Source organism: Hyperolius riggenbachi, chromosome 2, assembly GCF_040937935.1.
Source record: "Hyperolius riggenbachi isolate aHypRig1 chromosome 2, aHypRig1.pri, whole genome shotgun sequence".
Lineage (NCBI taxonomy): Eukaryota > Metazoa > Chordata > Amphibia > Anura > Hyperoliidae > Hyperolius > Hyperolius riggenbachi.
Genome location: NC_090647.1, coordinates 570674381 through 570700848, shown reverse-complemented (window position 1 = coordinate 570700848; position 26468 = coordinate 570674381). Strand labels below are relative to the sequence as shown.

Here is a 26468-nt window from a genome sequence, read left to right as displayed (position 1 = left end):
TTGTTGATGATTACCACTATTCACAGTATCTACAGAAGTGATTATTACCAGCACAGGACCAACCACTAGAGAGCTGGGAATGTGGTTGAGGGAGGAACTCTCAGGGCCCCTCTGGCCCTAGGGCCCCATGCAGTCACAGCCTCTGCACCTCCTATTGCTACACCCGAGTGTGGATTTACATGGAATGATTCCATCACCTCTGAATCTGCAGGAAGTAAAGTAATTCTATTTCTGTTATTTTAATGTTAGACATCAGTTTTAGTGTGAAAGTGATTGGCAGTCTTTTGTCTCTCAGTAACTATAATAGTGAAGTCATGAATTGAGTCACAGCTTTATGAAATTACATTGCAGACGTGTGCTTTTATTAACTTCTGCATATTGTTTGTGTGTGGCAGATTCCGGGGTTCCCCTTTATCACCGGCTGTTTCCTGTGCGGGTTCTGCTGCTCGTCTTATTAGTGATTTGTCCGGTGTCGCTCCATGTATATCGCCACCTATAGGAGAAGGTGAGATCATTCCTTACACACTTACAGGACTGACATATAAACACATCTTACTGCTCTAATCTAACCTAACCTGCAGAACAGAGGCTGTCACATGGCAACTTTCAGGGCCAGGTTTGTACATTTCAATACCCAAGGCTGCCCCCTCCCCCCCCCCCCCACCCCCCACCACCCACCACCACCACCACCACCACCATCTCTGAGGACAGTCAGTGACATGACTATGTACTCTGTAAAGTGCTGCAGAAGATGTCAGTGCTATATAAATACATAATAATAATATGGTAGGACATTAGACTATGACTATGGTAAGATTAGAGTGTGAGCTCCGCTGAGGACAGTCAGTGACGTGATGACTATGTACTCAGTAAAGTGCTGCAGAGGATGTCAGTGCTATATAAATACATAATAATAATATGGTAGGACATTACACTATGACTATGGTAGGATTAGAGTGTGAGCTCCTCTGAGGACAGTCAGTGACATGACTATGTACTCTGTAATGTGCTGCAGAAGATGTCAGTGCTATATAAATACATAATAATAATATGGTAGGACATTAGACTATGACTATGGTAAGATTAGAGTGTGAGCTCCGCTGAGGACAGTCAGTGACGTGATGACTATGTACTCAGTAAAGTGCTGCAGAAGATGTCAGTGCTATATAAATACATAATAATAATATGGTAGGACATTAGACTATGGTAGAATTAGAGTGTGAGCCCCTCTGAGGACAGTCAGTGACATGACTATGTACTCTGTAATATGCTGCAGGAGATGTCAGTGCTATATAAATACATAATAATAATACGAGAGGACAATAGACTATGGCTATGGTAGGATTAGAGTGTGAGCCCCTCTGAGGACAGTCAGTGACATGACTATGTACTCTGTAATGTGCTGCAGAAGATGTCAGTGCTATATAAATACATAATAATAATATGGTAGGACATTAGACTATGACTATGGTAGGATTAGAGTGTGAGCTCCTCTGATGACAGTCAGTGACATGACTATGTACTCTGTAATGTGCTGCAGAAGATGTCAGTGCTATATAAATACATAATAATAATATGGTAGGACATTAGGCTATGACTATGGTAGGATTATAGTGTGAGCCCCTCTGAGGACAGTCAGTGACATGACTATGTACTCTGTAATATGCTGCAGGAGATGTCAGTGCTATATAAATACATAATAATAATATGGTAGGACATAAGACTGACTATGGTAGGATTACATTGTGGGCTCCTCTGAGGACAGTCAGTGACATGACTCTGTACTCTGTAATGTGCTGCAGAAGATGTCAGAGCTATATAAATACATACTAATAATATGGTAGGACATTAGACTATGACTGTGGTAGGATTATAGTGTGAGCTCCTCTGAGGACGGTCAGTGACATGACTATGTACTCTGTAATGTGCTGCAGAAGATGTCAGTGCTATATAAATACATAATAATAATATGGTAGGACATTACGCTATGACTATGGTAGGATTAGAGTGTGAGCTCCTCTGAGGACAGTCAGTGACATGACTATGTACTCTGTAATATGCTGCAGAAGATGTCAGTGCTATATAAATACATAATAATAATATGGTAGGACATTAGACTATGAATATGGTAGGATTAGATTGTGAGCTCCTCTGAGGACAGTCAGTGGCATGACTATGTACTCTGTAATGTGCTGCAGAAGATGTCAGTGCTATATAAATACATAATAATAATATGGTAGGACATTAGACTATGAATATGGTAGGATTAGATTGTGAGCTCCTCTGAGGACAGTCAGTGGCATGACTATGTACTCTGTAATGTGCTGCAGAAGATGTCAGTGCTATATAAATACATAATAATAATAATAATAGCTGTAATATCTTTCAGAGTTCCAGGAAAGAGAATAAATGTCCAGAGATGTGACAGCGGTGGTGGAGGAGAGCTGGAGATCTCAGATGTCACCACAAGAGACACCCAGCAGCCTCCATCTTTCCTCACATGTTCCACCTTCATCTGTGATGCTGAGAAGTTGTTTTATTGCTTTATTCCACAGACTGTACAGAATTCTTCCTTTATTAAAGCCTAGATCCGCCCACATCATTAATTATATGTGGATTGTATACAGAAGGGAAGGATTAGGGAAGCAGGAAATTTGGACACCTGCGGCACCCAATAAATAGCAGGTTCCGGGGCCACGCGCTATGCAAGCTGCAGGTACAAATAGCGGGCAATAGAGGTGAGGGCCAGTTCACATTTATTCATTGCTCTTCAGGGGATTTTGTTAAACATCTATTATGTAAGATTTTGTAACAGTGAAGCAATCATATGCTGTAAAATCTTAGCTAGTGTCTGGTGATGAGTGCGACTTTCACAGAATCCTAATTGTGCATCATAATTTGCAATTACAATGCAAAATCATAATGTGAAAAATCGGAATTAACCAAATCAGGACTCAGCCTTTACCCCCCCTTAACCCATTCAGGTTCCGTGGTTTTCACGAGAGAAATGTTCACCTCCCATTCATTAGCCAATAACTTTATCACTACTTATCACAATGAACTGATCTATATCTTGATTTTTCCGCCACCAATTAGGCTTTCTTTGGGGGGTACATTTTGCTAAGAGCCACTTTACTGTAAACGCATTTTAACAGGAAGAATAAGAAAAAAATGGAAAAATTCATTATTTCTCAGTTTTCAGCCATTATAGTTTTAAAATAATACATGCCTCCATAATTAAAACTCACGTATTGTATATGCCCATATGTCTCGGTTATTACACCGTTAAAATTATGTCCCTATCACAATGTATGGCGACAATATTTTATTTGGAAATAAAGGTGCATTTTTTCCACTTTGCATCTTTCACTATTAACAAGTTTAAAATAAAAAAAAATATAGAAATATTTCATCTTTACATTGATATTTAAAAAGTTTAGACCCTTAGGTAAATATTTACATGTTTTTTTTTTTTTTATTGTAATGGTTTTTTTTTTTTATAGTAAACATTTTATTTGGGTAGTTTTGGGAGGGTGGGGGGTAAACAATAGATTTATAATGTAAATGTGTGTTGATTTTAATTTATTTTTATTTTCAGTTGTAGTATTACTTTTTGGCCATGAGTTTGTTTACATGACGTCACTCTAAGCGTAACACACGCTTAGAGTGGCGCATCGGGAAGGGAACGGCCAGAAAAGGCGCAGCTTCCGAGAGAAGCTGTCGCTTTTTCAGCGGGGGAGAGGAATCAGTGATCGGGCACCATAGCCCGATACATTGATTCCCTGGCTACCGAATCCGCGGCCGGGAGTGCGCGTGCACGCGCGCGATCGGCCGTGGGGGCGCGCGGTAGCGCACATGGTTCCTGGACGTAGTTTCTACGTCCAGGAACCAAAATAGGTTAAGGACCAGCGCTGATTTCGAAGATCTGTGCTGGGTGGGCTCTACAGCCTTCAGCACAGATCAAATAACAGGCAGAGCGACCAGATCGCCCCCCTTTTTTCCCCACTAGGGGGATGATGTGCTGGGGGGGTCTGATCGCTCCTGCCTGCGTGTAGGTGGCGGGGGGCACCTCAAAGCCCCCTCCACCGCAGGATTCCCCCTCTCCCTCTCTTCCCTCCCTTCCCCGGAGATCGGAGGCTGCACAGGAACGGATCTGTCCTGTGCAGCCTCTAACAGGCTCCTGCCTGTAATGTGACAGCGATCCCCGGCCGCTGATTGGCCAGGGATCGCTGATCTGGTACAACGCTGCTACTGTTAGCAGCGTTGTACAAATGTAAACAAAGCGGATTATTTCCGCTTGTGTTTACATTTAGCCTGCGAGCCGCGATCGGCAGCCCGCAGGCTATTCACGGAGCCCCCGCCGTGAATTGACAGGAAGCAGCCGTTCGCGCGAGCGGCTGTTTCCTGATTAATTAGCCTGCAGCCGGTCGCTGGTCCTGCAGCTGCCACTTTGCCGACGCGCGTTATGAGTGGGCGGTCGGCAAGTGGTTAATGTTGTTTGTAACCGTAATCAGGAACTGTAGTTTCACAGTTCTGTGCCGACTTTAGCTGTGCTAATAGCAAAACTGATAGCAGGAAAAAAGGGCGCCAGCTGAGGGTGGACAAAAAGGGCGCCGCCATAAACTTTAACGCAATTATCGTTAATACAGCAAAAAAAGAAGGAAAATGGGCGCAGCGATAAACAACATTAGAACATTAAAGTTTTTGAAGTAGGTTATCGTTTTAGAAGCTTGCAACGTTATCGTTTTTGTTATCATATTATTTAGTTTGTATGTACAGATTTTACATTATCAAAAATATTATCGTTTCCATGTGGAAAAGGGTGTTTCTGCAGAGGGAGTGGTTAGGGTTAGGCACCACCAGAGGGGTGGTTAGGGTTAGGCACCACCTGGGCGGCGGTTAGTTTTAGGCAACACCAGAGGGGGTGGTTAGGGTTAGGCACCACCAGGGGGTTGGGGTTAGGCACCACCGGGGGGGGGGGAAGTGGTTAGAGTTAGGCAACACCAGCACCACCAGGGGAGGGTTCTGTGTAAGAGAAGGGTTGGGTTAAGCTGTATTTTTGAATTACGTAACGATTTTTAATGTTAATATCTTTTCGTTATTATTTCCCATCTGTTTTTACAATGGTATTTATGGTTAACCAAGTCTGACAACAATGTTTATCGTTATCAGATGTTGTTATCCAGCCACGCCATTTCGTTATCCAGCCAGGCCCTTTTTTCACTGTGCCCTTTTTTTCATGCATGCGCAAAACCTCTGTACATGCTATCATCACTGAAATTGCTACATACCGTACATACTCGAGTATAAGCCTACCTGAGTATAGGCCGACCCACAGCATTTAACAAAAAGACAGGGAAAAAAAGGATTGACCCGAGTATAAGCCGAGGGTAGGAAATGCAGCACCTGCTATCCCCCATTCCTCCTCCAGCCCTATAATGAGTGTACTCCCACTGACTACAAGGCACAGGGGCGAAAGCAGAATGGTTCAGGAAAAGCACCAAACGGCCACAATAAAGAAGGTGAGCAGAAAGAGAACACCCTTTGGACCCCTCAATGCTGAAAAGAAAGGTCTGTGGCGCTCTCTGCAAGAAATGCCACTCATAGCAGCTGACTGCTGCTGTCACTAGGTAACTGTACTGAGATTCTTAAATGACAACTGAAGTGAAAGGTTGATGGAAGCTGACATATTTTCTTTCCTGTTAAACAATACCAGTTGCCTGGCAGCCCGTCTGATCTCTCTGGCTGCAGTAGTGTCTGAATCACACCAGAAACAAGCATGCAGCTAATCTTGTCAGATCTGACAAAAATGTCAGAAACATCTGATCTGCTGCATGCTTGTTCAGGGGCTGTGGCTAAACGTATTAGAAGCAGAGGATCAGCAGGACAGCCAGGCAACTGGTATTGCTTAAAGGACAACTGAAGTGAGAGTGATATGGAGGCTGCCATATTTATTTCCTTTCAAACAATACCAGTAACCTGGCAGTCCTGCTGATCTATTTGGCTGCAGTAGTGTCTGAATCACACACCAGAAACAAGCATGCAGCTAATTTTGTCCAATCTGACAATAATGTCAGAAACACCTGACCTGCCGCATGCTTGTTCAGGGGCTATGGCTAAATGTATTGGAGGTAGAGGATCAGCAGGACAGCCAGGCAACTGGTATTACTTAACATGGCAGCCTCCCTATCCCTCTCACTTTAGTTGTCCTTCAAATGCACTTAAAGGACAACTGAAGTGAGAGTGATGTGGAGGCTGACATATTTATTTCCTTTTAAGCAATACCAGTTGCCTGGCTGTCCTGCTGCAGGCAGAAAGCTGAGCAGGGCTGCCAAGCAACTGGTATTGTTTAACAGGAAATAAATATGGAAACCTTGATATTCTTCCCACTTCAGTTTCCCTTTAAAAGGAAATAAATATATCAGCCTCCATATACCTCTCACTACAGTTCTCCTTTAAGTTCAGCCTTCCTGAGGTCCTAATTGCGTTACAAGTCTTAGATGTTCTTGTTCATGATGAGTATAATTTGGAATGTCACATTCAGATTCTGCAATGTCCTCACCAAATGGCAGCAGTTCCGCCTTATCCCTTCGGCTAGGTTTCCTTTGCTGCGAATCCGGGTCGATTCCCCGCCCACGAATACGTGGCTGAGAAAAAAAATCTGAGGCCCTGCAGCACAGGACCGTTTCTTGGGCAGTGCCGGCAGGGCGACCGCCCTGGGTTCAGACTGGCAAGTAGAAGAAGGGGGGCGCGGGCAGAAGGACATAATCGCTAGGGAGCTGGTGACGCGTGGTGCAGCCAAATGGAACAAGAAAGAAGATTACCAGTCCTATTACCTCCTTTGACTCCTCCTGGGCTGCCTGCATCCAACGTCAAGTCATCATTACGTCAGCACCATGTGATGACACCTGATGTCCTGTAGCGGTACTGCAGGCTGTCAGCACCATGTGATGACACCTGATGTCCTGTAGCGGTACTGCAGGCTGTCACCACCGTGTGATGACACCTGATGTCCTGTAGCGGTACTGCAGGCTGTCAGCACCATGTGATGACACCTGATGTCCTGTAGCGGTACTGCAGGCTGTCACCACCGCGTGATGACACCTGATGTCCTGTAGCGGTACTGCAGGCTGTCAGCACCATGTGATGACACCTGATGTCCTGTAGCGGTACTGCAGGCTGTCAGCACCATGTGATGACACCTGATGTCCTGTAGCGCTACTGCAGGCTGTCACCACCGCGTGATGACACCTGATGTCCTGTAGCGGTACTGCAGGCTGTCACCACCATGTGATGACACCTGATGTCCTGTAGCGGTACTGCAGGCTGTCACCACCATGTGATGACACCTGATGTCCTGTAGCGGTACTGCAGGCTGTCAGCACCATGTGATGACACCTGATGTCCTGTAGCGGTACTGCAGGCTGTCACCACCGCGTGATGACACCTGATGTCCTGTAGCGGTACTGCAGGCTGTCAGCACCATGTGATGACACCTGATGTCCTGTAGCGCTACTGCAGGCTGTCAGCACCATGTGATGACACCTGATGTCCTGTAGCGGTACTGCAGGCTGTCAGTGCGCGGCGCCCATGGAGGAGTCGGCTTTCCGGGCTCTCTTCCCCTGTGTGTTCTCCTAGTCCCTGCTTCCTCCTGGATGAGCGGCTGGTCACTACTAAGTTGGCAGATCTACTTGTGACCTGTGGCTGTGTGACTGTCCCTAAAGAGTAAGGGTTCGCGTGTCCATGGGGGGAGGGGGCACAATTTTCACACACTCGCCCTGGGTGCAATTTAGCCTAGAAACTGCCCTGCTGCAGCATAATGCTGTGAGTGACTGTCTGAATCGCAAGAAACATGCCGCGCACAAGTCGAAACGAGCCCTTAATAATTTTTCTTTAGTTTCTGTTTCCTACTCCTCTTACCTCTGCTTATTCATATGACAGCATCCCCCCCTCCCCCCCTGGCTTGTGGCCCCTGCTGGAGGGCTACATGCAAATTACACCGTCCCTCCGCAGTGTGTCCCCTGAGCAGTGGCATAGCTATGAAGCAGTGGGCCCTGGTGCAAGTTTTACATTGGGGCCCCCCAAGCACTATATACGTAGCAATTGATACGGCATACTAGAACCAATCAAGAACAACCCCAGTGTCAGAGCTGCAGGAAGGGGATGGGAAACTGTGTGTTAATGATCACTACTATTCAAAGCATCAATAGAAGTGATTATTATCAGCACAGGGCCAATCGAGAGCTAATACTGTGGGTGAGGGAGGGTCCCACGGGGCTCCTGTAGCCCAAGGGCCCCGATGTGGTCGCAACCTCTGCACCCCCTATTGCCCGAGTGTCTGTGTCACTGTCCCGCCCCCCTTCCCAGGCACTTGCAAAGTCTTCACCCACCATCAGGATTCATCTTCCGCACGTCTATCAAACTCTCATGTCGATGACCACTTGCAGCGGCACTCGTAATGCAAAGCAATTTACAGGATGTCATAGGAATGAAACTGACAAAGATAAGCTGAAGAAGAATCCCGTTGTTGCAGATCGATAAGTGAATGCTTCACTGAGCAAAGGCTTAGCAAATGCCCATGGGCACCAGGCGAGGAGTGGGGAGGGACAATCATTTGCATATACCAACCACTCCAGCAGGGGGAAGGGGGTGGAGATACTGTCATAGGCATTTAACGCTCCAGTGGGGGGTAGAGCAAACATTTAATATCCGATATCACTGCTGCATGTGGCAAGGAGGGGGACACGGACATCGTTGCTGAGGGCTCGTTCACACCTAGGGCGTTTTGTGTTTGTTTTTTTTAAGCGCCTGTGATTTTCAAAATCGCCCTGAAAGCGCTTGTGCAATGAATTCCTATGAGCGTGTTCACATCTGAGCGGTACGATTCCGATCCCCTCAGCAAAGCTTGAAAAAGAGCTTTATGTAGCGATCTCCCCGGCGCTTTCATGAATAAATATATTGTATTTATTAATTTCCGGGTCAAAGAGTGCACTGACTTCAGGAAGTGAAAAAACAAATCGATCTGCAAAAGCGCTTTGAAAAACGCTTTATACGAAACCACAGCGTACAGCTAAGCACTTGGAGGAGAAAAAAAAACGCACAAAAAAAAACAAATCAAAAATCGCTGCCGTCAGCGATTTCAATTTTAGATGTGAACAAAACTTCACCTCTGAGTGAATCAACATGACTCAAGTATAAGCCGAGACCTCCACTTTTGGGCCATTTTTTTGTGCGAAAAAATACGGTTTAAACTTGAGTGTTTGTAGTATGTTAAAGAGAATCTGTGCTCTAAAATTCTTACACTAAAAAGCATACCATTCTATTCATGATGTTCTCCTGGGCCCCTCTGTGCTGTCTCTGCCACTCCCTGCTGCAATCCTGGCTTGTAATTGCCAGTTTTAGGCAGTGTTTACAAACAAACTAACCAGCTTGTGACAGGCTCAGAAAAGCTCAGTCTGTGACTCACAGAGCCTGGAGGGGGCTTGGAGAGGGTGTGTATAGCGTCTGCCTATAACAGCAGATGGCACATTCCTGCCTGAGCCCAACAAAGCCGTCAAAGGAAAGGAGATTAGATTAGATAACAGAGATATTGTAGCGACTGTGCTACTAGGAAAGGCTGCTGTAAGCCAGAGCACATTAGAACAGGTATAGGAACTTATAGGATAGAAGAAATAAGGCTGACATTTTTGTTACAGAGTCTCTTTAAAGGGAATAGTGGGAACAAGTAAAAAAAATTCAAAAAGACCTTGTAGTTTTTAAGAAAATCGATTTTTAAAATGCAAAGGAAAAATGTTTTGTAAACTGTCAGTTTTCCAAGTTTAAAAAAAAGAAATTTTGCTTTGTATATTTTAAATTGATTTTCTCAAAAACTACAAGGTCTTTTTGAATTTTTTTTTTTTACTTGTTCCCACTATTCCCTTTAACATACCTAGCTGTTGTGGTGACAATAGCATGTATGGGAGCTTTGCTGTTAACCGCTAAAGCTGGCGCAAAATGATGTCATTATAAATGAATTACGCAAAATCGACTGGACTTCCAAATTGTAATTATGTGAAGTTGAAACTGCTAATTTTTATGTGAAATTTCATGTAATCATAATTAGCATATTACAATCCTCACTACTGGTCTCTGGAGAGCTGGCTGTCCAATGATTGCAATAAGCCAGGGCCATTTCTATGGTGAGTATTTCTCGGCACAGTTGTGTAGCAATGTTTAGTACATGGAGGCCAATGTGTTGTGTGCCATTGACAGAGGTGGATTAACCCCCTTGGCGGTCTGATTCTATCCCCATCTTAGGGATTAAAAGCAGTGCAATTTTTTTGCATCCTTTCAGACCCCAAAAGCAGGAAAAAATGATACTGCTAGAGAGCTGCAGCAGCCCCAGCACTCACTCACCTCCCTAAGCTCCAGCACTGCAGTTCTCCCTTCCTCCTCCGGGTGGCGCTGTAACCCTGTGGTGAGATTGACGGCTGTCGTCATGATGACAAATGGCGATCTCACCAGGAGGAAGCAGAGCCTCGGAGGAGAGGAAGAGGAATGGCTGCCGATGTTGGGATCCCCCGCGAGGTGAGTGAGAATGCCCGCTGAGCGCATTTCTCTGCATAGACCTCTGGTGGCTACCATGAGTTCAGCTCGGGGTTACCGCTTTTTCCACCCCGAGCTGAACTCGGGATAACCACTAAGGAGGTTAAGATTTAATGGGGCCCTAGGCAAGGCAGTAGATTTGGCGCCCCCTTGTGGTTTTTTGGTAAGTTAAAGTGGAGAGACAGAGAGGGTGGCTGGTGGACCCCTTGACAACCCCTAGGCCCCGAGCACCTGCCTAGGTTGCCTGGTGCATGATCCTGTTTTGGCCATCGAGGTATATTACAATGAATACACCCATCTCCTTTATCTGTAATAGACAAACATCTGTAAAGCAGAGAGCAGCTCTGAGCAGACATCAGCCCCAATGACGAGAAAGTTCTGGGGCCCAGTACAGCTGCAGACAGAATCCCTGCCAGCCACCCACTGTCCTCAGAACAGCCCATAACTGGTCTGTCCCAATGCCCTCTGCCACCCTTAATGTGGCAATACACTTAACAACGTTTCCTGTTGATAACCTGCACATTCAATCACGCTGTTCAAATTTGCTAGAAATCGATGCAGCAACAAATGCCTCTAGATTGTAAGATCACAAGGGCAGGGTCCTCCTCCTACTGTTTCTCATACTGCTGTAATCTGACATATGAACATCTACCAACTTTAGAGATAACTCATATTAACTATGTATGTATTTGTATTTCTACTATTGAATGTCATGACTGTACAGAGAATTTCTTATGTATATTTGTTCCCAATATATGTTCTGTACTATGTACAGCGCTACAGATGATGTTGGTGCTATATAAATACAAAAATAATAATAAAATGCCTGATCAATCAATTCCCAGGTGAAACCAAATAAACTGGTCAATCGCCCCAGATGGAAGATATGATCTCTATCGGCATTGAGAGCTTATTAATTCCAACATTTCTATATTGCTTTTCTCCTGTTCGACTCAAAGTGATCACTCTGTGATTTTTAATTTATCTGGCAGTAAAGTCTGCTTTCCAACTAAGGGTGGCCATACACTGGTCGATTTGCCATCAGATTCGACCAACAGATAGATCCAAACCTCTGCTGATCTCCGCCTCTCCCCACCCCTCTCAATCGTCCTTCACAGAGAGGGGTGGGGAGAGGCGGTTTACCGCACATAGATTGACTCCAGTAGAGGCAGAGCTACAGAGCAAAGCTCTGCCTCCCCTGGCAGCAAAATTCTCGACTTAGAAAGTCATGGATTTTTGCCCTGGGATTTGGGGGTATAAAGCCCTCATTCTGCCACTGGACTGCGGCATTTCAAGACTGCTGCTGAACATAAGTAGAAGGTAAAAAGAAGTATTTTATTAGGCTTCAGACTAAGCCAGGCTTAGCAAGGTTAGACACAGTTGTGTCTGTAATGGATGCATAAGGGTCTGCCTCAGAGGCATGTAGATTGTACACACGAGGTGAGTTGAATTGCAGTTGATGTGGTGAGCAACCCATGTCACATTCATCCTAGGATATCCCTGCTTGGGAGCAGTGGCGTAGCTAAGGGACCCAATGCAAGTCTTACATTTGGGCCCCCCAAGCACTCTATACAAAACAATTGATACGGCGCTACTAAACCTGCCAATGGCAACTACAGTGTCAGAGGTGCAAGAAGGGGATGGGAAATAGCTTGTTAGTGATTACCACTGTTCAAAGTATCTATAGAAGTGACTATTATGAGCACAGGACCAATACAGAGGTAATACTGTAGTTGAGGGAGGCCCCTCTGGCCCAAGGGTCTCGAAACGGTCGCAACCTCTGCACCACCTATTGCTACGCCCCTGCTTGGCAGCTGAATTGGGCCCAAAGATTGACTGGTTCTATAGACAGGAGTGCACTCCTATAGGAACCTAGATGAGGCATCTTTGTCTTATGTTTTAAATGGGGGTTTGTTTGCGTGTGTCAACATTGTCCTTGTTTTTTGATATATAGTAACATTAGTAAGCCATTAATAAATATTTGTTTGTTCATAGCCCTTGTGTTATGTATTTTTCCTCTATGGTTTATTTTAAGGTGAGATGGGCATAAATTGTGTTTGTGGAGGTTGATATCCTGTAACTTTATTGGAGGTTGTGCACTAGTTTTTTACGGTTGATATTCCTCTATATATGTGTATTTATTCCAATAGCTAGGATGACTTATGTACCTATATTTGAAGTTGATCAGGAAATGCAGGATGCCAGGGGCATAGCAATAGGGGTTGCAGAGGTTGTCACCGCATTGGGGCCCTTGGGCCTGAGGGGCCCTGAAGGGCCCTCCCTCAACTGCAGTATTAGCTCTCTATTGGTCCTGTGCTGGTAATAATCACTTCTATAGATACATTGAATAATGGTAATCATTAACAAACTGTTCCCCATCCCCTTCTTGCACCTCTGACACTGTAGTTGCCATTGGCAGGTTTTGGTGCGCCGTATCAATTGTTATGTATAGAATGCTTGGGGGGCCCCATTGTAAAACTTGCATCGGAGCCCACAGCTCCTTAGCTACGCCACTGCTTCGAATGTTGCCGGACTGGGAAACAGAATGTAAGGCCCACTGTGTAAAAATGATGAAGATTTTTGTAAAGGAAGAGAAGATTCAATGTATATATATTGAGAAAGAGCTAGAAATGAGTGCCCTGAAATTATATGTATATAAGGATAAGGACGATAAACTTAATAGCAGTAGAAAAAGAACAAGAGAGACTCAGGAAAATTAAAGATAAGAAATTCTCCCTGGATGTTGAAGATTATAAGAAGGGTGATATTTTTCATTTAAGTGGTCGTAAGTATGGCTCTAGACCAGGCATGGGCAAACTTGGCCCTCCAGCTGTTAAGGAACTACAAGTCCCACAATGCATTGCAGGAGTCTTACAGCCACAATCATGACTCATAAAGGCAAATGCATTGTGGGACTTGTAGTTCCTTAACAGCTGGAGGGCCAAGTTTGCCCATGCCTGCTCTAGACGGAGGGATGGGAGGAGAGTCGGCTGGGGTAGCACCTTAGAAGAATCTGAGGGTGAAGGCGAATCATCTGGTAGTGAGAGAGGTGCATCAAAAAATTGAGGAATATTAAAAGATAAAAAACAGCAAAGAAAAGGGAGAAGCAATAGAAATAAAATAAATAATCAAAACCAGGATGTTTTAGAAAGAGGCAGAGAAAGAGAGGAAAACGAGGAAGGAGAAAACGGTATGCAGACGAGGTCGAGGAGCCAGTCTCGGGCACAGAGTCAGAGGGGCACCTGACCTCTATGGATGTCATTAAGCTGACCAATGAAAAGTTTACAAATACTCAGCTTTCGCTCCTGCGCCATGGTCTAAGCTTCTGCCCAAAACAAAATGGAGGTGTATTTGACACATATAAAGATGTCCAACTATTTCTAAGATAGGTTCTAGACACATGTACCTTCTCAGTGCTGTGGAGATGTCCCAGATGGACATAGGGAATTCTCCTCCTGGATCTCCCCAGGATGTTGATGAATTGGATCTTGAAGTTTTGTTTAATGATGTTAATAAGGGTTCATTGGATATTTTCCCTACACATACTAAATTGCGCCCAAAATTAACCTTTATGCCACCTCTTAACTCAAATCGATATGTACAGATGTTTATGGACTTGGTGGCGGAAGATCTAAAAAAGTCAATAGGAAAGACAGAGGTAGGGATAACCTCTTGGGAGGGGAAAGATCAGCCCTAAAAGATCTTCAACAAAACCCTAATATTGTGATGTAAAAGAGTGATAAGGGCAGTAATGTAGTCATTATGGCTAGGGAAAATTAGGAAAAAGAAGTCAGGAGACTCTCAATGATCCATAAACCTATGAATGTGTAAAAAAAAGAATTCTTTCCCAGATTTGGTAGAGAGGATTCACTTAAACCTCCAATAGGGGTACCTGGAGGGAGTATTAATAGAGACAAAAGTAAAATATTTGACTGTAACTGAATATACTATCCCCACGTTTTATATTTTACCAAAAACTGAGTTTTTAAAATCGATTTTTTTTTTTTTTTTTTTAAACTACAGTCTTTTTTGAAAAATTATTTTTTTGACTTATTCCTAATATTTTCCTTAAAGGGGTTCTGTGGAGGCTTTCAAAAAACAAAAACTGGGGCTTCTATTGGCCCCCTGCAGCTATCATATCCCGCGCCGTCCACGGTTCCTCGCCACCGGCACCGGTCTATTATTCATCTATTTTAATAGACAAATAGTGCTCGCTCCCGCGTGCGTCATCAGGAGTTTACTGCGCATGCGCAGTACAAAGTTTTCCTGTAAGCTCCCGATGACGCGTGCGGCCATGGCCACGCAGCCGCAGTTGGACCAGAACCAGCGGCGGTGGAACAGTGGATTGTAGGAGGATGGTGGGGACATGACAGCTACAGGGGGCTGATGGAAGCCCCAGGTAAGTCCGTTTTTTGTTTTTTAACCCTCACAGAACCCTTTAACCACTTCAGGACCACAAGCATTACCCCCCTCCCCCCATTGTAAAATAAGCCACTACAGCTTTAAGGCCAAGCTACAGGGCCGCACACCACAGTACACAAGCGATTCCCCCCCTTCCCTTTTCTCCCCACCAACAGAGGTCTGTTGGTGGGGTTTGATCGCTCCCCCAGTGTTAGTTTGCTTGTTTTTTGTTTTTTTTTAAATAAATATTTGTTTATTTTTCTAATAAAATTGTGCATCGTCTCCTTGTCTCTGCACCTTTTTTCAGCCTTAAACTCAAATGTCTGACACTGTCCCCTCCAAACAATTTCTGGAGGTCCACATGGTGGTCGTCCCAAATCCTGGGAAAGACCCACAGTCCTGTGCATGCTACCGGACCATCTCTCTGTTCAATACTGACTGTTTGCTAAGATTTTGGCTGCATGTCTCCTTTTTATACTTGAGGCCAGCATACACACCAATGAGATATGTTTCATGTCTGGGAAGGAGGCATAGCCCTATGAGGGCAATTTATATTCATGCCTGGCTTTCTCTCCATTGGACAGGATTGTGGGGACTTCCTAAAGGCTTGCTTGACTCACATAGAGTTAGGACCCCAAGTGTTACATCGGGTATTTCCATTGTACTCCAACCACTCAGCCAAGGTTTGGGTGAATGGACTCTTCTTGCAGCCCTGATCTGGCTAATGGAACCTGGCAAGGTTATCCATACTTGCCCTTATATTTATTCTGCTCTTGGAGGCTTTCCTACCTTAACCACTTAAACCCCCCAAAAGACTAGGCCCTTTTTTTTTTTGCTTTAAGGCCTTGCTGCAGGGCCGTACAATAAGCACTCAAGTGATTCCCCACCCCCCCTTTTCTGCCCACCAACAGAGCTCTCAGCCTATGACAGCCGATCACTGCTGTCTCCCCCAGGGGTACTGTTGTGTCACACGGCTGTCCCCGGTACAGCGCTGCTGTTGATTGCTGCGCTGTACAATGTTAATAAACGGTGGTTTCGCCGTCTAACAGTCTGCTAGCGGCAATCGCCGTTGGGAGACTGATGGCGAAGCGGAGCTCCGTCATCCAAGTGGAGATAACATGCCTTATCAGAGTAGCATAACAAGTGCTATGATTGATTGGCCCGATAGGCTGTCTGTCAAGTTTCCTGTAAAGTGACAGGCAGCCTATTGGGCCTATCGGGCCAATCAAAGTGCGGGGATAATGTCCTTTAAAGTGATTGGACCCGCAGGGGCTCAGGGTAGGACGAGTGGAGCTCTCGTCATTGCCAATTATCAGGCATAAGTTTGTAGCGCTCACTATGCTACTCTGATAAGGCGTGTTACCTCTGATAAGGCATGCTATTTGTCTTAATGAATCAAGCCCACTGTGTCATGGTTATATAGTGCTGTGCACTTATGAACCTGGATGCACCTGAGCAACTCTCGTTTCAAAATAAATAGGAAAGGGATCTAGGTAGGACCCTGTCAGATGAACAATGGGAAAATGTCTTTATGAACATACACAAAGGCTCCCTGATTGCTAACACTCAAGAACTGGGATATAAGGTACTCTCCCATTGGTACAATACACCTGAACAATTACACAAGGCTTCTCTTGTTACTAATGATCCCTGTTGAAGGTGTTGCAGACCTGGGAGAAGTCTGTTCCACATTATCTGGTCATGTGCCCCAAGAATCAGCCTTAATTACAGGAGGTTCATTGTTGGGCTCAGAATATCTCATCCATAACACTTCTTTCTGCTCCTGAGGTGTTCCTACAGCACCTCATGCCCTTCTCAAGATCTTACAAGTATTGGGTGCTGCTCATCCACCTTATTAATGCAGCCAAGGCTCTTATACTTTTGTGGTGGAAATATGATAAGCAGGGCCGGGCCAAGGCAGAGGTGAGATGGGCTCCTGCCTCAGGGCGCAGTGTAGGAGGGGTCGCAGGGCAGGGCAGAGGTGAGAGGCTCCAGCCTCAGGGCGCAGTGTAGGAGGGGGCGCACAACTCACTCAGCTATTATTCCCATCACCCTCCTCCCTCCCAATAACCTCACACACCATAATACTGTACAGGGCGGGGCAGAGGCGAGAGAGACTCTAGCCTCAGGGAGAAGTGTAGGAAGGGGCGCACAACTCACTCAGCTATTATTCCCATCACACTCCTCCCTCCCAATAACATCACACACCATAATACTGTACAGGGCCAGGCAGAAGCGAGAGAGGCTCCAGCCTCAGGGCGCAGTGTAGGAGGGGACACAGGGCGGGGCCAGGAAGAGCTGAGAGGCTCCAGCCTCAGGGAGCAGTGTAGGAGGGGCTCACACAAGGCTGTGCAGAGGAGAGGCTCCAGCCTCAGGGCACAGTGTAGGAGGGGGTGCAGGGCCGAGGCAGAGACTAGATAGTCTCCAGCCTCAGGGCGCAGTGTGGGATGGGGCGCAGGGCCGGGCAGAGGCAAGAGAGGCTCCAGCCTCAGGGCGCAGTGTGGGAGGGGGCGCACAACTCACTCAGCTATCATACCTCTACTGTGTTTGTACAGAGAGAAATAAGAAAAGGGGATACATGGCAGTGACTGCAAGCCAGATAATTAGAGATTAAGGTGTTGGGCAGGGGTTGGGGGCCCTGGGGCGGCTCTTAGTGTAATAGCAATCAGTGTATGACGGCAGTGGTGGAAGGGATGGAGGGGCGCACTTTGGTGTCTCAGCCTTGGGTGCCGGAGGATCTTGTCCCGGCTCTGCTGATAAGGCTCGCACAGTGGTCGGCCTGAGTTAACAGGATATGTGATATGAATGAGATTATTCTGACGGCTCACCACAAAATAGACTTATATGTCCAAATCTGGTCTATTTGTTGCGGGTTTCAGGACTCCCGGCAATATAAGAATATGATATCTCATTAATTGCAGTGGTAGCCTCAAGCCCCCCTTTACTGGTACTCACTTCTTCCATTAAGTTTCCCTTCCTGATGTTTCTACTCTCTTGCTTCCTTCACACCATGGCCATTGAGGCCAATGGGTGATAGCTGCATCTGAGTATAGGCTGGATCGTATGTGTGATTTAAATATGGAAGTGGCTTTCACTGAAACATCATATGCTTGTGCTGGTTCTGCAGACAGGTTGAAAATAGGATATGTTACTTTATCCTCAGGCATGTCTAGCTTAGTGTTGGGCGAACACCTAGAGGTTCGGGTTCGCGAACGTTCGCCGAACATCGCCGCGATGTTCGGGTGTTCGCGCCAAACTCCGAACATAATAGAAGTCAATGGGGACCCGAACTTTCGTGCTTTGTAAAGCTTCCTTACATGCTACATACCCCAAATTTGCAGGGTATGTGCACCTTGGGAGTGGGTACAAGAGGAAAAAAAATATTTGAAAAAGAGCTTATAGTTTTTGAGAAAATTGATTGTAAAGTTTCAAAGGAAAAACTGTCTTTTAAATGTGGAAAATGTCATGTTTCTTTGCACAGGTAACATGCTTTTTGTCGCCATGCAGTCATAAATGTAATACAGAGAAGAGGTTCCAGGAAAAGGGACCGGTAACGCTAACCCAGCAGCAGCAGCAGCACACGTGATGGAACAGGAGGAGGCGCAGGAGGAGAAGGCCACGCTTTTGGAGACACAACAACCCAGGCCTTGCATGAGGACAAGAAGCGTGCGGATAGCATGCTTTTTACCGCCATGCAGTCATAAATGTAATAAAGATGAGAGGTTCCATAAACAGGGACCGGAAACGCTAACCCAGCAGCAGCACACGTGATGTAACAGGAGGAGGCGCAGGAGGAGAAGGCCACGCTTTGAGACACAACAACCCAGGCCTTGCAGGAGGACAAGAAGCGTGCGGATAGCATGCTTTTTACCGCCATGCAGTCATAAATGTAATAAAGATGAGAGGTTCCATAAACAGGGACCGGCAACACTAACCCAGCAGCAGCAGCAGCAGCACACGTGATGGAACAGGAGGAGGCGCAGGAGGAGAAGGCCACGCTTTGAGACACAACAACCCAGGCCTTGCATGAGGACAAGAAGCGTGCGGATAGCATGCTTTTTACCGCCATGCAGTCATAAATGTAATAAAGATGAGAGGTTCCATAAACAGGGACCGGCAACGCTAACCCAGCAGCAGCAGCAGCAGCACACGTGATGGAACAGGAGGAGGCACAGGAGGAGAAGGCCACGCTTTGAGACACAACAACCCAGGCCTTGCATGAGGACAAGAAGCGTGCGGATAGCATGCTTTGTACCGCCATGCAGTCATAAATGTAATAAAGATAAGAGGTTCAATAAACAGGGACCGGGCGGCAACGCTAACCCAGCAGCAGCAGACGTGATGGAACAGGAGGAGGCGCAGGAGGAGAAGGCCACGCTTTCAGGCGCAACTCAGGCCTTGCATGAGGACAAAAAAATGCGTGCGCAAAGCAATGCAATGAGTAGTTTTCAGGACACAATGGGCTATTCGGAGGAGCTATTCCCACCCCCACAATCTTCTACCTGTGAAAGGTCAATGGAACAGCCACAAATGTTGTGCCCGGATTCACAACCTTTTTCTGTGGAAAATGCACCTCGCACTGAAATGCAAGGCGAGGCCGAGGATGAACATGACGTCAACAACTCAACAAGACGCAAAATGGGGGCGGAACAGAAAGCTGCTTTCAATGTTTTGAAGGCCTTAATTGCCTCCGGTGGCCAGTTAGATGCATCATTCATCACACCCAAATCCCAGAGCAATGTGTGCAGGAATTTGAATCGCAGGAGGTGTACCGAGATCATCTGGACAAGTGACCAAGTGACAAGTGACAAAGTGAAAAGTGACAGAGTGACCAGTGACAAAGTGACAAAGTGACAAAGTGACTGACAAAGTGACAAAGTGACAAAGTGACAAGTGACAAAGTGACAAGTGACAAAGTGACAAAATGACAAAGTGACAAAGTGACCAGTGACAAAGTGACAAGTGAGAGGTTGTTCTGGGGAGCTCTACTCCACTGCACACAGTCACATATGAGGAGAGGTCTCGTCGGGACTGCTGATCCTCCTCAGCTTGCTCAAAGCCTTGAGGGTTCCTGAAGATCCTCTGCTTGGAGTTCGCCGGGGTTCAGCTTGGTGTCGGGGTCGGCGGCGTCCTCCTCACTCCAACGTGGCAGATCTTCTGCTGAAGGAAAAAAAACAAAACATTTTTTAAAGTCCAGTACCGCTTCTGAAGGACTCACCAAGAGATGCAGGAGCGCTTCAATCTAGCGCACCATCGCTCGCTGGGTGATGTCCCTCCCTACGCGCTGGAATTCTACGCTGCACATGCTAGCACGCTTTTGCGCAGTGCCGAGGCGCATTCCAGCAGCTAGCTACCAAGCTTCTGTGGATCTGATTGGGCCACCATGTTGGATCTCTGCCAAGTCCTCCAAAATTTTGAGCAATCCACGTTGCTTGTGACTGAGCAGTGACAACTCTACAGTCAGCATTACAATACCACTGCTGTGTTTACTGAAGAAATCAATGTTGAAGATGGAAACCGCTGGCATGATGCAAGTGGGGGATTCTGAAGATGAAAACGATCAGCGTGATGATACCAACATCAGGCAACCTGCCTCAGGAAACGCTGGTCCCAGCTATGACAAAGAACAGGACGAGGAACAGCTGGAGTTGGAGCAGGAATTGGATGCCCCCACTGCCGAGGGACAGAGCGGTGCACGTTGGACTTCCACAATTTAGCGGGAATGGACAGCAGAAGAGGAAGAAAGTGATGCTGGTGACGAATATGGTGCATCACAACAATCACAACGCTCACAAGAACATGAAGACAGAGGAGTCTGGCAGGACTCTCTGGCACACATGGCTCAATTCATGCTAGACTGCATTGAACGCGGCCCGCGCATTATTCACTATTCATTATTATTCATTATTCTGGACAACACCAATTACTGGGTTTATACCCAGTTTATACAAACACAATGTTAAAAAACTGATTGAAGAAAGTGTCAGACAGGTCAAAAATGGAACAATTCCAGCAGGACCTTGAGGATGGAGACTTTAGAGAGGAGATTGACATCCTCCTCCTTCTCTAGCCAGTTGTACGCCGACAGACTGACTTCAGCAAACCCAGGAGGACCAGGAGGGCAGCAAAGAACACAAGCTGCTGCTAGTGCCCAAAAGGGAATGGTATTGGCAGTGTCCTTGGAGTGGGAACATTTTCTGACACCCATGCAGCAGCCCACAGAACAGCAATCGGACAGTTCCACGTCCTCCAACACCAATCGCCTGGAGAAGATGGTCAAGGACTACATGTCAGATGGCGTAGCTGTGTTGAACAATCCATCTGCAGACAGACGGTGAGTGTGACAGGCAGCACAGAAGGACCATGGCAACTCACTCATAGTACCACAGTTTGATAGTGCTGCCCAAAAAATTATATGGATCCGTGGACCCGGGCAGTACTGGGAAGTGGGAACGCAGATTTTAGTACCTAAACACACGATACAACATGTTTTCCGGGGTCGGACTCTGAGGCACATACAGATGGTCCCGATCATCATCCTCATCAAACAACTCTTCTCCTGAGTCTGACCCACCCACCACCTCTGCCACCCCAACATCCCCAGACACAGACCCCTCATCGTCCTCAACATTAACTTGGGATGCTGGCCTGAGCCCGACCTCCTCCTCCACATCAGGCCCCATCATCTCCTCAATGGCAGCCCTCATTAATCGCTCTGGCGCCGGACCGATGGACACAACCTTCTCCTCCGGGGAGGGCTGCTGCTGACCACTGGCTGCTGGGGTGGATGTTATAGCTTGCGTGGGGCGTTGGCTGTTGCTGTTGTTGGGAGTGCTGCTCACAGCGGAGGTCTCTGAGGAACTCATGGTGAGCTCATATAGTGGTTGACGGTGAGTGGAGTATTACTGATCCCAGCAATATACACACTGACTGGCAGAGTACGCAATGCTATATAGTGTGGCTGAGCGGTGTACACAGAGTGGCAGTAAACACAATGCTATATAGTCTGGCTGAGCGAGCGGTGTACTACTGTTCCCAGCAGAATCAGAGTGGCAGTAAACACAATGCTATATAGTGTGGCTGAGCCGTGTACACAGAGTGGCAGTAAACACAATGCTATATAGTGTGGCTGAGCCATGTACACAGAGTGGCAGTAAACACAATGCTATATAGTGTGGCTGAGCCGTGTACACAGAGTGGCAGTAAACACAATGCTATATAGTCTGGCTGAGCGAGCGGTGTACTACTGTTCCCAGCAGAATCAGAGTGGCAGTAAACACAATGCTATATAGTGTGGCTGAGCCGTGTACACAGAGTGGCAGTAAACACAATGCTATATAGTGTGGCTGAGCCGTGTACACAGAGTGGCAGTAAACACAATGCTATATAGTCTGGCTGAGCGAGCGGTGTACTACTGTTCCCAGCAGAATCAGAGTGGGAGTAAACACAATGCTATATAGTGTGGCTGAGCCGTGTACACAGAGTGGCAGTAAACACAATGCTATATAGTGTGGCTGAGCCGTGTACACAGAGTGGCAGTAAACACAATACTATATAGTGTGGCTGAGCCATGTACACAGAGTGGCAGTAAACACAATGCTATATACTCTGGCTGAGCGGTGTACACAGAGTGGCAGTAAACACAATGCTATATAGTGTGGCTGAGCCGTGTACACAGAGTGGCAGTAAACAATGAAATATAGTCTGGCTGAGCCGTGTACACAGAGTGGCAGTACACACAATGCTATATAGTCTGGCTGAGCCGTGTACACAGAGTGGCAGTGAACAATGCTATATAGTGTGGCTGAGCCGTGTACACAGAGTGGCAGTGAACAATGCTATATAGTCTGGCTGAGCCGTGTACACAGAGTGGCAGTAAACAATGATATATAGTCTGGCTGAGCCGTGTACACAGAGTGGCAGTAAACAATGCTATATAGTGTGGCTGAGCCGTGTACACAGAGTGGCAGTAAACAATGCTATATAGTCTGGCAGAGCCGTGTACACAGAGTGGCAGTAAACCATGCTATATAGTGTGGCTGAGCCGTGTACACAGAGTGGCAGTAAACAATGCTATATAGTCTGGCAGAGCCGTGTACACAGAGTGGCAGTAAACCATGCTATATAGTGTGGCTGAGCCGTGTACACAGAGTGGCAGTAAACAATGCTATATAGTGTGGCTGAGCCGTGTACACAGAGTGGCAGTAAACAATGCTATATAGTGTGGCTGAGCCGTGTACACAGAGTGGCAGTACACACAATGCTATATAGTCTGGCTGAGCTGTGTACACAGAGTGGCAGTAAACAATGCTATATAGTCTGGCTGAGCCATGTACACAGAGTGGCAGTAAACAATGCTATATAGTCTGGCTGAGCCGTGTACACAGAGTGGCAGTGAACAATGCTATATAGTCTGGCTGAGCCGTGTACACAGAGTGGCAGTAAACAATGCTATATATAGTCTGGCTGAGCGGTGTACACAGAGTGGCAGTACACACAATGCTATATAGTGTGGCTGAGCGAGCGGTGTACTACTGTTCCCAGCAGCGACACACAATGACTGGGGGGACCCTGGCTAGCGTGGCTGGAGCGCGAACTACCCTGCCTGCCTACCCAAAGCTAAACCCACAGACAAATGGCGGAGATATGACGTGGTTCGGGTATTTATTTACCCGAACCACGTGACCGTTCGGCCAATCAGAGCGCGTTCGGGCCGAACCACGTGACCCGTTCGGCCAATCAGAGCGCGTTCGGGGTCCGAACCACGTGACCCGTTCGGCCAATCACAGCGCTAGCCGAACGTTCGGGGAACGTTCGGCCATGCGCTCTTAGTTCGGCCATGTGGCCGAACGGTTTGGCCGAGCACCATCAGGTGTTCGGCCGAACTCGAACATTACCCGAACAGGGTGATGTTCTGCAGAACCCGAACAGTGGCGAACACTGTTCGCCCAACACTAGTCTAGCTATGCGGACAAAGTGCTATGCTAGTAAATAAAGCTGTTGTTTAATATCCTTGTTGGTCTTATCTTATCTTATTATGAGTGATGTTAGGCACTTTATGCTACAAAAGCTGTTTATAATTCTTTATCAAAGACTCTGTATCTTTGTACATTAATATTGGCTTCTCAATAAAGCTTGAATGTGAAAAAAAATATTTGTGCTAATGTACAGAACCAAAATTAGAAAAAATAATAGTCGCTGTCCATATACCTGTATGTGTCTAGGAGGCTGAGCTCCTTTTTCTCCTTATTTCTTTCATTAAAGGTTCCTTATAATGAGTGCCTTGCAGAAACTAATATTGGTAGGTGGGGGGGGGGGGGGAAGTTGCCCGGCTGTATGCTTTTTATGGGTCACTAAGAAGTGAGGCTGGAGGATGAGTATGACAGTGAGATAACAAAAATGGCAGCCTCCATATTTCTGGCATTACATGTCCCCTATAATGGGGTCTTGCAATAAATAGAGGGGGGTTACCTGGCTGCATTTTTTTTCCAGGCCACTATTGAGGCCAGAGGATGAGTATGACAGCCGGGGAGATAACAGCATTGGCATCCTGTGGAGACATATCTGGAACAAGTATGCAGATCAGGTATTATCCCTCCCTCTGGCTTCTCTGCATACCTGTTCTAGGCTGGTGAGTCAGGAAGTATTACAGCCAGAGGATCAGCATGACAGCCAGACATGCAGCACTGTCAGGGGAGGCCAGGAATGGCAGCCTTTATGTATCAACAAGGAAGAAAAAATGTTTTCTGCTCAGTTTAGTTTTAGGTTTATTTTCATTTTACAATCTGGTATTTATATCATCATGTAATTATAGAAATATTACAGATAAGCAATTCAGACAGGTTGCAGCCATGACACTCAATTTATAAAGCACTCTGGATTTTCCCGTCATATTGCCCAGCACTGCCTGCATACCAGGAGGCACCTCTGCAGCTCTGAGGACTTAGAACTGGAGGACCATCTAGATTTCCATGCTGGGGGAGGGGAGAAGGGCGCCCCTCCTGTGTGAGTCAGGCTGCAGTGCAGTGTAATATGAAAAGCTAATCAACACAACTGCTATAAAGCTAGAGGAATATTCAGAGCTGATGCTGGGATGTCCCTGGAAATCACAGACAAGTAATTACTGGCAGGACTATGAGCCAATCACAATTCTCTACTTGTGATGTCACCAAGGGGCAGATCTCTCATACCCCTCGACTCCCCCCAGATATCTTTATACAACCATCTAGCCCTACATATAACACAGCATGGAGGGGCTCAGTGAAGGTGGCAGTGAAGGTGTGGAGGTGTCTGATGGGGTCACACAGGGCATAAAAGGAGATCTGCCCGGCTTCATAATCCAGATATACCCTGAGTCTGTCGCTGTAGATTTTGTTAGGCAATTTGATTGCCATAGGCATTAAGAGTTGAGGCACTGGGAATGAACCCCTCCGTTGCCTGCGATCATTGTTCCTATGCACACCCCAGGACTTGTTATTCCATCCAATCCCTGACTCACAGCCTCCCCTGTCCATACTGGGGTAACACATCCCGACACTCCATACATCTGATCTCCCAACATCCACTTCCCAGTAATGTCGCCCTGAGGAGAAGCTCTGGATGCTTAACACCTGAGGCCAATACTAAAATCTCTCTGGTGTTTCTGGGTGGTTCTGACTTGTGTTTAACCAGGATGCAGTTTTCCTGTCATCCGATATATGTAGCTTATTACTAGCTGTGTTTACATCCAGTAATATGTCTGCAGGCTGTCCATAGATCCCCCCAGTTACCCCAGCCAGGATATCAGCCAGTCCTGTGTGTAATGTGTGTGAGATGCCGGCCACATCCAGATCCCCTCCATCATGGAGCTGCTTATCATATCTGTCCTCCGTGTCACACGAGTCACCTGTGTCTGATTCCTGTAGGACAGTCAGTCGGTCAGTCATGTGACACAGCTCCTCAATGTGACGCATCTTCATGGACAGCTCCTCCTTCTTTATCTCCAGCTGTCTGATGACTTTTCCGTCAGTCACAGTGTAGGACACAGTGACACATGAGGCATCCTCAGTGCTGTAATCCTGAAGGTTCTTCTTATGTACGGAGCATTTCCTGGTCTCCGGGGAGGTGGTGGGGGCACATAAGACGTGTTCTGGTGCCTTGCTGTGGACTCTCAGGTGTTTATCACACAAAGAAGCGTCACAGTGCAGACAGGACATAACAGCAGGTACAGGAGAGTCCACACAGTAAGTACAGCGGACTATTACTTTCTTCAGGAAACGCTCTGCTATGTTCCTCAGAGCAATGTTTGTCTGCAGTCCGGGCCGCTCCTTGTACTCCTCTCTACATTCAGGACAGGAATAACCTCCAGACCTTTTTTGTAAGTCCAGCACACGATCAATACAGACCCGGCAGAAGTTGTGGCCACATCTCAGGGTTACAGGATCTGTATAAATAGCCAGACAGACGGGACACTCCAGCTCCTCGCTCAGATCAGCAGACGCCAT

The 26468-nt window shown here is 46.5% G+C and overlaps 1 protein-coding gene across 1 annotated transcript; it reads right to left on the bottom strand.

Moving 5' to 3' along the window:
• Window positions 1–245: 245 nt before the first annotated feature.
• On the bottom strand, window positions 246–26468 carry LOC137545316 (E3 ubiquitin-protein ligase TRIM8-like). Its single transcript, XM_068266429.1, has 3 exons — window positions 25871–26468; window positions 419–493; window positions 246–298 (listed from the first exon to the last, which is right to left on the bottom strand). Exons 1-3 carry the CDS (start codon window positions 26466–26468, stop codon window positions 246–248), a joined length of 726 nt encoding a protein of 241 aa, XP_068122530.1.

Bases quoted from the DNA above. Each gene is read 5' to 3' on its own strand.
- LOC137545316 (XM_068266429.1), bottom strand. From the start codon at position 26,468: ATGGCGTCTGCTGATCTGAGCGAGGAGCTGGAGTGTCCCGTCTGTCTG. The intron at 494-25,870 runs GTGACTCGTGTG...CTTCTCCTATAG, and splicing joins CCTACAGGAATCAGACACAG to GTGGCGATATACATGGAGCG. The intron at 299-418 runs GTGATAAAGGGG...TCACTATTATAG, and splicing joins ACCCGCACAGGAAACAGCCG to TTACTGAGAGACAAAAGACT.